Below are 13,680 nucleotides of genomic sequence, written 5' to 3' on the forward strand. Positions count from 1 at the left end.
TTTACAGGACAGGCTCACTCTCCTAAGAGGATAATGGAAACTGGTGACTTTAAGTTGAAGCCAGTGCTCATTTACCATTATGAAGATCCCAAGGCCCTTAAGAATTATGCTAAATCTACTCTGCCTGTTCTCTATAGACAGAACAACAAAGTCTGGGTGACAGCACATCTGTTTATAGCATGGTTTACTAAATATTTAATGTGGGTCTCCCATGTATGTTTAGAGGATCTCTACCATTATAAGAGAATTCTTCAAAGATCCTTCCTGGATAACCTCATTTCTGTTCCTATCCTCTGCTGAAAAGATTGATTGGACCTGTTAGTCACACACCTAATCTCTTCAGAAAAGGATTTTCAGCCACGTCCTTGGTCCTTCTCCAGAGCATGCTTTATCATCTTTTACAATTTAGATAGGTTAAGAATTTTCCAAATCATAGACTTTTCTTTGCTTAACAATTTCTTCCTCAGTTTATTTCTTTTTTCTCACATTTTACTGTAAGCAGCTAGGAGAAAACAGTGTACACTTTAACACTTTGCTTGGAAATCTCCTCAGCTGCATATTCAAGTTAATTGCTTACCAAGTTCTAATTTTCGCCATATAGAAGAACACATTTCAGTCAAGTTTTCTGCCACTTTACAATGAGGACTGCTTTTTCTTTCCAATATAATGTTCTTCATTTTCTTCTTGAGACTTCATCAGAAACCTTTAATGTTCCTGTTTCTACCAACATTCTGTTCACGATAATATATGTATTCTTTAAAGTAATAGAAGCTTTCTTTACTTCTTTTCTTTCTGAGCCCTCAGCAGAATTCTCTTAAGATTTCTTTTTCTACCAAAAATGTCTTCAAGGCAATCTAGGCTTTTTCTATTTTTAGGTATCTATTGCAGCAGCACTCCATTTTTTAGTATGAAAATCTATGTGAGTTCTCTAAAATTATCATAACAAATGAACAAAATCTTGTTGGCTTAACATACAGAGATTAATTTTCTCACAATTTTGGAGGTCAAAAACACGAAGTCAGGTGTCAGCAGTGCCATGTTTATTTTTCCAAATAAGATCATATTCTGAGGTTCCAGGTGAACATGAATTTCGGTAGGGGAGGCAGGAAGGGTGAACATTTCTCAACTTACTATAGTCTCTTTTTAGGTAATTATATTATAAATGATATTATATAATCTATGTACAAATTCTAAAAATTTCAAGTCTTGTAAGTAATTATTATGACATTATTTTACAGCATATTAATACCTTTAATGTTAATACTTATACCTGTATTAGAGAGTGCTGAACGGGAAGATCACTTTTCTTCTTAGACTTTATAATATATATTAGAAGTAGGGGGTTATTTAATGTACTTTGGCTTTTTCATGTGGATATTGCACATTACATGTACACACATATGAATAAATTACACTAAAATTCTATTGATTTAGAGAAGTTGATTACTCAATATTTATTCACATCAATGTAGTAAGATCCTAAGTTACCTAAATTAACTCTTTATTAGAAAGTGGTTGTCTCCAGTTTTTTATAACGGGTGTGTGAGATTAAATTTCCTTGAAATTTTCATGTTTCAAGATAGAATTTAAAGCAGTTTCTTTAATTAAATAACTCAGAGGAAAATTGTTATGAATAACATATAATTTAAGTATATTTACTTGTGTCTTCCAATTATGTGAGAGTTTTAAGATTGTTAAGATCAAGCATGGTGCTTGTAGGTGAATGAAAGGATATATTTAAACAGACTATTGTTATAGGAGAAAACTCATTTTTAAAGGTATTGGGATAAAAGAAAAGAAGTGGTAGGGTCATAAAGAGAGGAGATTGAATTAAAAATTTGGATTAATACAGAAATGCATTACAAAAGAGAAGGAGGATAGATTAGCAGAAATGAGGAGTTATCAGAAAAGTGAAATGTGTAAAGCCAAAGGCAAGAAATAGGATAAGAAGACTAAGGAGAGCAAAAGATGGTAAGTAATACAATTAATAGTTGACTGCTAAAGACTAGTAGATTAATATATCAGAGTTTCTTTCAGCTTCAGTCAAATTAATTGTAATTATTAGAGTGTAATCATATTTCTTGTATCATTCGCCCAAGTCAAACTGCTTGTGTCATTTTGCCAGAAAATAGGAACCATTTTACATATTCGTTAAATTTCAAGTAAATGTTATATTATTTATATATTAATAACATATTGATATGTGATATTGTATATGTAATTATATATATTTAATAGTGAATATGCACATATTATCTTGTTTTAAAGGCAAAAATTTGCTTTTCCTGGTAGACACTGAAAGGTCACATGCAAACCCACTAAAAGCAAACTTTAACATTTCAAATGAAAATAAATTTTTTTTCTCAGTCATAAGAACTGACCTAAAATTTTTATAGTTGACAGTGAGGCAGGTTTTGACATCCAAGTCAGTACCAAAAATATTGTTTTGCTTTTGTCATATTATAACTGGTCATGAGGTTTTTTTACAGTATCACCACATTCCTCATATTCAGTGCATATCTAATTAGTCTTATATCACCAGCATTGCAATCTGCTTTTCTACTCCTTTTTTTTCCTTTAAAATTAACCTCAGTTATTCATGGTAACCTGTAGAAGTTAATGTTTGTATCCTGTCTATATCTCACTTTAGAAGAGTTTAATGAACTGTTGATGGTTGCTTTGTCAACTCATTTAACTCTTGGACCATAGTTCTTTCTAGATTGATATCATATAATCTATTAGCTATTACTTTCTTCTTTGACCTAAATTCTCTGGTGGATAAAGGACATTAATACCCTTTTTTTAAGTTATTTTTTCCAAAGTGTCATCAAATTCCTGAATTCAAGATCTCATTGACCCATTAAGGGGAAGATGCACCTTTGCAATTATTGTTCAGTCATAGTATATGCTAATTCAATTCAATATGGTTCAAAAAAGCTTTCACCTAATATAATTTTGATTTCCTGCTTTAGGATTCCTGAAATCATGGATCACCCATGTATGCTTTGAGACGTGCTTCATTTTTTTTTTTTTTTTCTGGAAGCCCTGCGACTTCCCTAAAAATTGAATGAATTATAGAACAGATTTACGGTAAGTGAGCTTTTCCCTCCTTTTTTGTCTGTCGATTTCATGTTCAACTTAACACTTATGACTGTTGTAATACTGCTCCCTGCTGGACACAATGTAATTTTGTAAAGTTGGCATTTAATAGATGGGCAAATAACTAGTTTGTTGGACCCACTAAGGAAGGGGATCCTTGGCTGCATTCACAAAAACCAATAGTATTCAACAAAAGCAATATTATTATAAAGGTGCTATACCATTGCCATCATATTGTTACCTGGAGCCTGATGAAAGTACTGATAGTCTTGTTTCAAAATTTCATTGTCTGCGTCCTGTTGAGCAGTATCTAAAAGTTGTAGTAACTGTACATATTGAAGGATGCTTCTAGGTGGAGGACTTTGAGGATTTTGTAAATCGTGTGGTTTTTTGGTAATGTAGATTAATTTACTATTATTATCTCTTCCGTAGTAATTTCCATTCCCTTTACTTTTGTTTTTCCAAAGAAAATATAAAGATTGCCCCAGTGTAATTTACATTAGACATTGTATATCTATGCTGTAATCCAGCTATCATGTTTTCTAGTACTCACAGTGTGGATTTCATCTGTAGAGTCTGTGACCTACCAGTCATGGACCTTCATGTTGTGTGCATACACAGGTGCTCCCAGAATTATTTTTAAATGTGTGAAAATTAAAAGTGTGTTTCTTCCTACCTTAGAACTATTGTATTTTTTGGAATGCAGCATACCTCAAATTATTACCTGCATTATCATTTGGAATTTTTTTTTTAAATAAGCATACATTTTCTTGAAAAGAAGGAAGAGTGACAGAAACAACATGGAGCTGCTAAGCCAAGATGTAGCAGGATAACTGATCTTATATTATTTAAAGGCCTGGTATTTTTTTGTAGCCATTGAGTAAGCCTCTGAAATCTACTTTTAATTAGGATTGTGAAGAATTAGGCATAGTAACTGATTTCTTTATTATTAAAATATTGCAATAAAAATTAGAAATGTAGAGCAAGGAAATTGTTGATAGCAGAAAGGAGTCCTTCCTTTTTTATAAAAATATATTAACGTTATTTTAGAAAGTATATAATTATAACTTTTTGTTATAAAATGTAGTGATACAGTAATGTAAGGTTATAACAATGAATAATTATAAATTAAACATATAGCAAACATCTATGTAACCACAGAGTTTTACTGGCATCCCAGAAACCCTTGATATACTCTTTTTTTTCTTTAGAGGTAACTAGTATCATGACATTTATGGTAATTATTTATACAACTTTCAATATAATTTTGTCACTTTACATGTATTCCCAAGCAATATATTTACTTTTTTGCCTCTTTTTTATGGAATTGTATATTCTTTCTTCCTTTACTCAGCATTATGTTTTGAAGAGTTATCCATATAGTTATTTGTAGTTTTACTTCATTCATTTTCGTTACTCTATACTATCCCTTTGAATTAAATGTGCCCGAATTTATTCATCCATTCTACTGTTAGTAGATCATTGTGTTGATTTTAGTATTTGATGACATTGCTGAGAATGCTTTTTAAAAAATATCCTGGTTACATATCATGTGTTTTTGTATTTTTAATCTGTCAGGTGAGTATTTTGGCTAGAAAATATTTAATTCAGTATCACAGGATATTGATTATAGTGACATTTTAAGTGAGTTAAGATGACTACATGAAAAATTTGTTATATCCTGACAGTAACAATATTAAATGTTGGGGAAGATTCTAAAATGATTTTCATTTCTTTTATTGTAGGCCTTATATATATAGTAAAATGACATATAGTAGTTTGAGATAGTTTAAATATAGAGTACATACAGATAGATCTAGTTACAGCATTGATGTAGATACAGGACCTAATGCAGTCATCTGTTTGTTTCACTTTGTTAGCACACTCATTCTATTTAGTAACATGTTATGCCTTCTATAACTCCTTCACTTTTCTGATGAAGAAACTAAGGAGGACTAGAGAGATAGAGTCACTTGAACAAGCTCATGTAGAAAATTGAAGCTAGGAAACCAGACTAACATATCTACTTTGGCAGTTACAACTTAAAGTAAAATGAAATCAGGACATTTTCTTGAGTGAAAATTTACCTACATAACTTGCAGAAAAAATCAGATATTCTTTTGACTGTTGACTAAAAAGTGACTTAGTGTAGAAGGTTGCATGTCTGTGGCAAGGAAAAATCATTAAAAAAAAAAAAAAAAAAAACGGGGAAAAAAAGTTGCTGCCTAAAGCCCCCATAATGTTATTTTACATTATCACAGTTCATCTTTTAAGGACCAACCACTGTATATTCTGATTTTAACTGAGACATTTTACTTTGAGCATTCATTAGAAAAATGAACATCATTGTTTTCTTAAACAGAATACATTTTAAATTTTTTTAATGGCTCTGAGTTGTTATTGTGAACATCAGTCATTTTATAGAATTAAAATAAAGTGATTTCCTCAGTATTGTATGCTATGTTGGACTGTATTCTTCTAAATTATCCTAGCCTGATAAGCTTTTATGTTCTTAGAGCCACTGTGATGTGTTTTCTCATTGGTTTTATTTTACATTTCTTAGGTAATTCTTGCTTTTTGTTGTCAGTGCATTCTGTTTGACTCATATTTAAAATCAACGCATTTGCCTAACATTATGTATTACTTATGTCAGAGCTTAAGTATGGCTCTGTCACATCTGCTGACTATAAGAGCAGAGAATTTGTGCTAGCATTTTAAAATTCATTTTAGTATTAGCAACTAGTTTAGCCACTTTGTTTTTACAGGATATTGAGATCTCAGACTGATTTCTGTCTGGCTGATTTCTGTCTGATAAATATGCAACATAGGTTGCCTATCTTTATTTGGGGAATAAAAATGATCATTTACATGTTTTCTAGCAAAACAGTGGGCTATTGAAACTGATTTACTTAAGGATGATATCAGATAGGAAGTTCAGTGGACTTAAGTGTTTGTTTTCTAATTATTAAATATTTGATAGGATAGACATTGAAATAAAAACACATTAGATGATACTGCCTATTAAAAATGGTGATCGTAAAGATTAGATCACTTTTGAAATTATGGCTTAAAAATATAATACAAGTAACACAGATTTGACTTCATGAAAACATTTAAGTGTTTTAGGAAAACATTCATTTAGAAGTAAAATGCGTTTGACTTCTTATCCATTTATAAAGTACTGAATGTGAAGTTTTTCAAAAACTGGAGTAGGGAATATATTTGTTTTTAGAACACAGGAAATATTGGAAAGACAGTTGCTATCCCAGCACATTTAGGCATTAATATGCTGATTTACTGAGTTTATGTGAGGTTTGTTTTTAAATTTGAAAATTTATTTGCTTTTAAATTTACTAAGTCAACAAATTTTACATTTGCATCTGGGAAAAAATTAACCAAGAGCTTTATGGAATTTATTGCAGTGAGCATATCTTTTGAAATTGCCTCATGAACAAAGTATTTTAGAGGCCTGAAGAGACTTTTTTCAGGATAAATCTGAGATGTATATGTTGTGGAAGTGCAAAACGATGCAACTCCTGTGAAATACAAATTGTTAATTTCTAGAAAAAGACCAATGCATTTACCTCATCTCAGTACCAGTTTTGGGAATTTATTACAGAAATTCTTGTGTATACTTACTAAATAACATGTATAGGAGTTTTCATTGTAGCTTTTTGTGTGGTAGCAAAAGATTGGAAATCCATTGGTGTCTATTGGTAAGGTGTTGGTTGAAAGAACTAAGACATAACTATACAATGAAATACTCTACAGCTGTTAAAAAAAAAGAGAATTTTTTCTATATGCAAATTTGGAAAGTTTTTCACATACTGTTGTTATTTGGAAAAAGCAGAATTCAAAACATAATGTATACTAAACCATTTTTGTGTGTAAATTGGGAGGGGAGTAAAACCATATATTCATATTTGCTTATTTTTACATTAAGAAATCTGGAGATGTATACAAAATCTAAGTCTGTGGGGATTAAGAAGAAAACAGGGAAAATAGGACTTTTACTATATATCTTTTAAATTCATTTTAACTTTTGAATATGTTAATATGTTAGTGGTTGAAAATAGTTTTATTTGTAAATCAAATGAGACTAAAAGAAAGGGGTAAGCCTGTTATATTTATTGTAAACTTAGCTATTTTGTATTCTATTTTCCCTAGAGGCTGGCAGATAGTAAGCAGTGAATAAATAAATACTTGTTATACAAATGAAACAATGAACTAAAATAATCTTTGGATGATCTTTCCTAGTTTATCTCTTAAAGCATCTTTTCAATATTAGAAAAAAGTATTATAAATCATATATTGATTCTAGCATAGAAACAAGGGAAATATTTAAGTGATAGATATGAGATGTATAGTTTATTATCAGATTGTCATGAGGCTTTATTTAATTTGTATGGCATTGATATTAAAGAGTAAATTATATTTTCTAAAATTTCACTGAAAAATTAAAATGAAAGTTTTCAAGGAATTGCTATTAAATAATATACATTCATGATTAACCAACTAAACCTTATGCATTTGGGAGCAAGAACGAAAACAGCAAGCATATATTTTGTATACTGCCTTATCTTCTGTACCATTTTAGTTTCCTACATATAAGGGCAAATTTTCAGTCCTGAGACTATTTTAAAAGCTCTGTTATAATAGCAGTATCAGTTACTCCCAACAGGAACACTAGATATGTCTGAATACGTGATTGGAATCACGGGAAGATAATAGGGTGAATGACTGTTATAAATGTCTTCCATTTATAAACATCCAAGAAGTTAGCTATTTAGTTGAAAATTTGGTTACTCAAATAGATATGGTAAGAACCCTCAGTTTTCTCCCTTAGATTATATACATGTCAGTTTCTAAATTTCTTATGACAAGGATTTTGACTACCTTTGTATATCTGTGTGTTTTTATGTAAAAGTGCCTTCTTTAAAGAAAGCTACACATACAGAAAAGTGCACACATTGTAAGCAGATAGCTTAAAATATACCAATATAGTCAACACCCAGATAAAGTCGAAGAACATTATTAGCACTCCAGAAGACACCTTCATGCTCCCTTCCAGTCACTGTGTCTCCTCCCCAACAAGGAGAATCACTGCCTTAACTTTTAATAGCAGAGATTCATTTTTCTTATTTTTGTATTATATATAGAAAATTAAACAGTATAATTTTTTGTGTCTGATTTCCTTTGTTCAACATTGTGTCTTAAGACTTATCCACATAGTTGTAGTTTGTTTTTATTGCTGCATGTAGTTGTGAATATGTAACTGTTATTTATCCATTCTATTAGTGAACATTTGCATAGTTTGTATATAATGAGATTATGAACATTCTGGTACATATTTCTTGAGTTATATATCTACACATTTCTTTTGGTGATATATCTAGGAGCAAAATTACTGGATTAGCAGTATGTATATGTTCAGCTTTAAGCAACAATGCCAAACAGTTTTCTAAAATGTTTGTATCAGGTTATATTTATAGTTGTGAGAGAGTTCTAGTTGCTCCACGTTTCCAACACTTGTTTTTTTACCACCATCTTTTTCATTTTTCCAATTCTGGTGTGTATAAAGTAGTAATCCCTAATGATTTTACTTTATATTTCCTCAGTGATTAATGAAGTTGAGTGCTTTTTTATATGTATATTGGCTGTTTGGTTATTTTCTTCTGTGAAGTTCCTGTACACTTCTTTGGCCCACTTTTCTGTTAGCCTATCTGTCTTTTCCTTTGATTTGTAGGAGTTCTTTATATATTCAAAATATGAGTCCTTCATTGATGATAGGTATTGCAACCAGTCCTTCTTCTATGAGTTTGTATTTTCACTCTGTTAATAGTGCTTTTAATGAACAGAAGTTTATGTCTTTAAAGTAATCTGGTTTATCATGTATGTTTAGTCCTTTTTAATTTTTGTTTAAGTAAAACTTATCTGCTTCAAGAATGTTTTATCTTTTTAGTTTTTCTCTAAAAGTATTTTTGCTTTACCTTTTGGATTTAAAACTTTAGTCTGTATTTCCACATTATGCAGTTTTGCAGTGTTTTTGGACTCTGTATCTGGAGACAGAAAAATGAGGTGGATTTGGGCCAATGACCATAATAATGTACTTGCTACAAAATACTTCCTTAAGAAAACAGAGTGTTTATTCATGTTCACTTTATATGCAGTTTTAATATACTACTGTATTTGTTAGCTTGCCTTTAAGGAGAGTCTACCAGAGTATGAAGGGAGGAATTTTGGGGTGAAGAGGTAAATGTTATGATTTTCAATGGTTTAAACAATGATAGTATTCATAAATATGATGAAATATGTAGTTTTGTAAAACAACCCCCATTACTTCATTTGGGCATAATCTGTTAAAGCTTAGGATTTTAAATATACCTTTTTTTTTTAATTGAGGGAAAAATTAGGTTTTAACTTTTGTTACCAAATAAAATAAAATGCTAGCTATTTGAAAATTATTTTTATAAAGTTCTTTTATTGAGTAAGATTTATTGTGCAAGTTATGAACATTTATGAGGTCTTCATTTTTATTGTTTAAAAATGCTTTCACTATATGTTCTGATTATGGGCTATGATATTGTAGAAAAGTGTTTTTGCATACCTTGATATTTTAGTTTTTATCTTGCCCATAATGTATATTATTAACTTCATGATTGTGTTACTTAATTTTATATTTCTATTTCATAATGAAAGTAGCTGCCTATTTAGAAGTGTTTTTTTTTTTGTATCCCATTACAGTGCTGAAATTAAAGAAAAGTGATTGTAGTAACTCTTCACTAAGCATTTAGATATTTTTCACTTGTCAATTGCATTTTTTAATTTAAAGCATCAAATTAAGTATTATTTTATCCTGGCTTTTATTTTAATTCATGCATTTAAAAACCGAAATTCAGATAAGAGATAGTTTGAAAATAAATTCAGTATATTATTTATGAGTGGAGCAACACATTAGCATTGGGTTCACAATAGATCATATCGCTTTATTCCATCTTACAAGCTTAGCAGCACAAACAGAATAATCAACATATTATTTGGCTGTCATCTGCTGAACAGAAACCAGGGATCACAAGGAGGTTTTCCCTAGCTGTGGTGATGGCCTTTTTGTTCCAAACCCCCATCTGGGAGGGCCATGGTGTGTTATCATATGGAACGCGGGGTTTTCTGTAATCTGCTTAGCTGCACTGCAGTTTGAATCTTCATTCCATGTTTGTGTAATTTATAATTTTAATGAGACCATGGCTCTTGTGGGCTTTGAAATATATTAAAAGCTCTTTTGTGCATATGCTTTTGTTCTTGCTTAATAGGCTCAGTGTATTTAAAACTGATGAATTTTTATTCATGAATTTGGATGTCTGGAGATTAACTCAGACTGAATATCATTGCACTCATCTATTGATGGTTAGAAAGTTTTTTTGTTATTATTATTTTGCTTTTGTGTGTGTGTATGTGTAATTTCTGTGTGATACTTGTAACCAGAAAAGGAATAAACCTACATAATTGCAAAAGGCTAAAAATAGTAGCATGACTTGGTCATTAAAAAATTGATTTAAATTTTATTCATCTTATTGATATATTTCAATTTCATCTTTAGCCTCAGTATTTCAGATAGGTATTATAAGGGGATAATTATGAAAAAACAACGTTTAAAATGAGTTAGTACCTTAAGAACACATATTTATATTAAAATCATATTCCAGTGTGTGACAAAGATAGACTTTGTGTTTTAGTTGTATCAGTTGTCTGGTCATTCTAAATGAATAATTACCTTTCTTGAATTAAATTATTTTCAGTTTTATTTCTATAAAACCCTTTTTATTAAAGGATTTTTAAAGGAATTTTATCGATGATATGATGAAAAGACTAATAGAAAACAGCCTACTAATAATTTATAATGTTGATCTTTTTGTGAATATTCTGAAGTATACTAAATGCCTCAAATCTCTGTAGTTATTACTTAAATGTATTTTAAAAATTTGAATATAAATGGTTGTAATGACACCATAGATAAGTTTATTCCTTTCTAGATCCAGACATGTTTTTTGAAGTTGCTATCTATTGAGCTCAGTGAGGGAGTAACACAGACCTCACTAGTCTTTTATGAAATTGCTTGAGACAATTTTTTTAAAAACCTGTATTTATTGGACTAAAGCATTTTGTAACTACATCACATCATTCTTTTTTTATACGTTGATGGTTAGCAGTTTGGCAGGTCTTCTCTTCTCCCACCACTGTCCTTAAACTGAAAATATAAAATAGAAGCTAAAATGATAGGATTTTATACGTTCTGTACTAAGCTTATCTACCAGATTTGACACTGGAATGTTTGTTCTTCCATAGTTAACCCTCTGCTTCACTATTTTTATTAGTTGCATAATTTCATTTGGCTTAGGAACATATTATTGAACATATAAGACCTGCTAAAGTGGTGCTTTCCATTAGAAATATAATATGAATCACATATGTATTTATTTAACTATATCCAAAATATTATATTTCAATATGTAATCAATATAAGCATTAACAAAATACTTTCCCTTTTTTGTATTAAGTCTTCTAAGTCCAATGTGTATTTAATACTTATAGTACATCTCAATTTGGACTAGTCATCTTTCAAGAGGCCACATAAGGCTAGTCCCTTATTAGATAGTATAGTTCTAAAGTATTACACGATTATAACAAAATATCGTAACAAAAATATGTAATTTTTACATATCTCATTATTTTTCTAGTAATATCCTAGTCAGGGTAACCAAAGAATATTCATATGCTATGTAGTCATGATTACATAAAGTTTTTTTTATAGCACTGATACCATTGGCTTATGTCTTTCTGTGTGATACATAAAGTCTAATTGTGTCACCTGACTTCTGAGTACCTATCAGACATTATACAGATATGTTTAAAGAGATTGTGATGATGAGTCAATAATGACTAATATAATAAATGTGGAGTGTTCCTCAAAACTTGTGGGCAAATCGAACCTCTCAAGTAAACCATATTGTAAGTACACTAAGAAGCTTAGTTTTACAAGATTCCATGTCAAATCTTAGTACTTTTTTAAATATAAAGCTTACAATGTCCTCTCTTCATATCCATGGAGTTATTCTGGACAGGTGTTTTCGTAAATGTATATGAATCTCTGTTTTCATATACATTTGCTGAGATAAGCTGGTATAGCTGTCAATGTCATGGGTGGAAGACACTGATTATAAAATAACATTTTCTAAATTTCTCTAGGATTCTATGCATTTGAAGTGTTATGTACATATTTAAATGTGAGGAGAGATTTCTTCACTGATAACTATTTTAAAAACTTATAGTTAAGAATGATAAAACCTTGAATTATAATTGATTTGAATTGATTCAAATATTTTAAAGTATCGTTATAAAATGATCAAGGAACTTTATATTAAATACTGTAGGCATATATATTTTATTAAAAATGGTCACATATAATTGACCTTACTCAAGTATGATTTAGAGAAAACTATATTTATGAAATCTCTAAGTTTTTCACATTATCTAAATTTTGAGGGATATGACCTAATTTTATGTAATATCATTTTTAGTTGTTAGTCAATGCCTGCTGTATTTGTTGACTCACTCACATTTTTATTGACTACTCCCTGTGACTCCTGCATTTAAAGTGTTGGCACAAAATGTTAAACTATTCTTTAAACAATACCTCTAGTTTCTTGGAGATGATAAATCTGTCCATTGATTTCGTAATTTTATTATGTACACAGTCAATTGTAATCCAAGATTACAGCAAACAAGATGTTAATTTCTAGACATAATCTATGTACATTTCAATTACAGAGCATGATTGTTATAGAAGCACAGAATAAAAAGGAATAACATTTGTGCTATCCTCACAGGAGCTGTCAATAAAAGATGTAATAGGGGATTTAGGAATCTGGAAATGGCCAACTAATTTATGTGAATCTATTTTATTTCAGCTAGAAAGACCAAGCTCTTTTTCGTCTGCACTGCATATTGCAGAGCACAGGCTGTCTATACAAAACCAGGCGGCTGCATATGGATAGTCCCTTGATATCATTCACTTGCTGTGTAATCTTATTATGCAAAGTTCTAATCTTCACCTAGAATGAATGCCTCTGGGTCAGAATATAGTCATATCAGGGTTTTTGAGGTCATGTTTTGTGATCCTTAGCTTATTCTTCTAAGTAGGACTGGGATTTAAAGGGTATTCCCCAGATACTAGCAGAGATAGACAGCAGAACCTGCCGCCTTTTTGGAAGACAAGACCAACATGAGGTCCCTGGTAGGATTAAACTTGATTTGTAGCTGTAGGATTTTTTAACAGATGTATTATTGGACAGGGAATAGGGGGCCACCAGCACAGCAAAATTGAATCACGACTGACATTCTCAGGGAGTTTGCTGCCTGCTAAAACAGCAGCTGCATGTGGATTTGACTTCTTTCAGGTGAAGCGACTTCCAGTCATTTGGAAAGGATGGGATGAAAAGGAACCTTGGTGATAATTTTGATGTCTGCAAGATTTAGTACCACTGTAATGGGATTATCGGTAACACCTTCACTGCAGAAAAAGCC

General features: G+C 30.7%; 1 protein-coding gene across 5 annotated transcripts in view; it reads left to right on the forward strand.

Moving 5' to 3' along the window:
* IMMP1L (inner mitochondrial membrane peptidase subunit 1) overlaps positions 1–13,680 on the forward strand; it is a 69,613-nt gene that overhangs the window by 15,993 nt on the left and 39,940 nt on the right. For all 5 annotated transcript variants that reach the window (XM_032282358.1, XM_032282355.1, XM_032282357.1 and 2 more), the window contains exon 2: positions 2,973–3,090. In XM_032282358.1, the coding sequence (XP_032138249.1) occupies positions 3,068–3,090 (23 nt within the window). In that variant the 5' untranslated portion in view covers positions 2,973–3,067. The remainder of the gene's footprint in view (positions 1–2,972; positions 3,091–13,680) is intronic.

The sequence above is a fragment of the Sapajus apella genome, unplaced genomic scaffold (assembly GCF_009761245.1).
Source record: "Sapajus apella isolate SASKATOON/1434 unplaced genomic scaffold, GSC_monkey_1.0 scaffold14, whole genome shotgun sequence".
In the NCBI taxonomy this organism is placed as follows: Eukaryota; Metazoa; Chordata; class Mammalia; order Primates; family Cebidae; genus Sapajus; species Sapajus apella.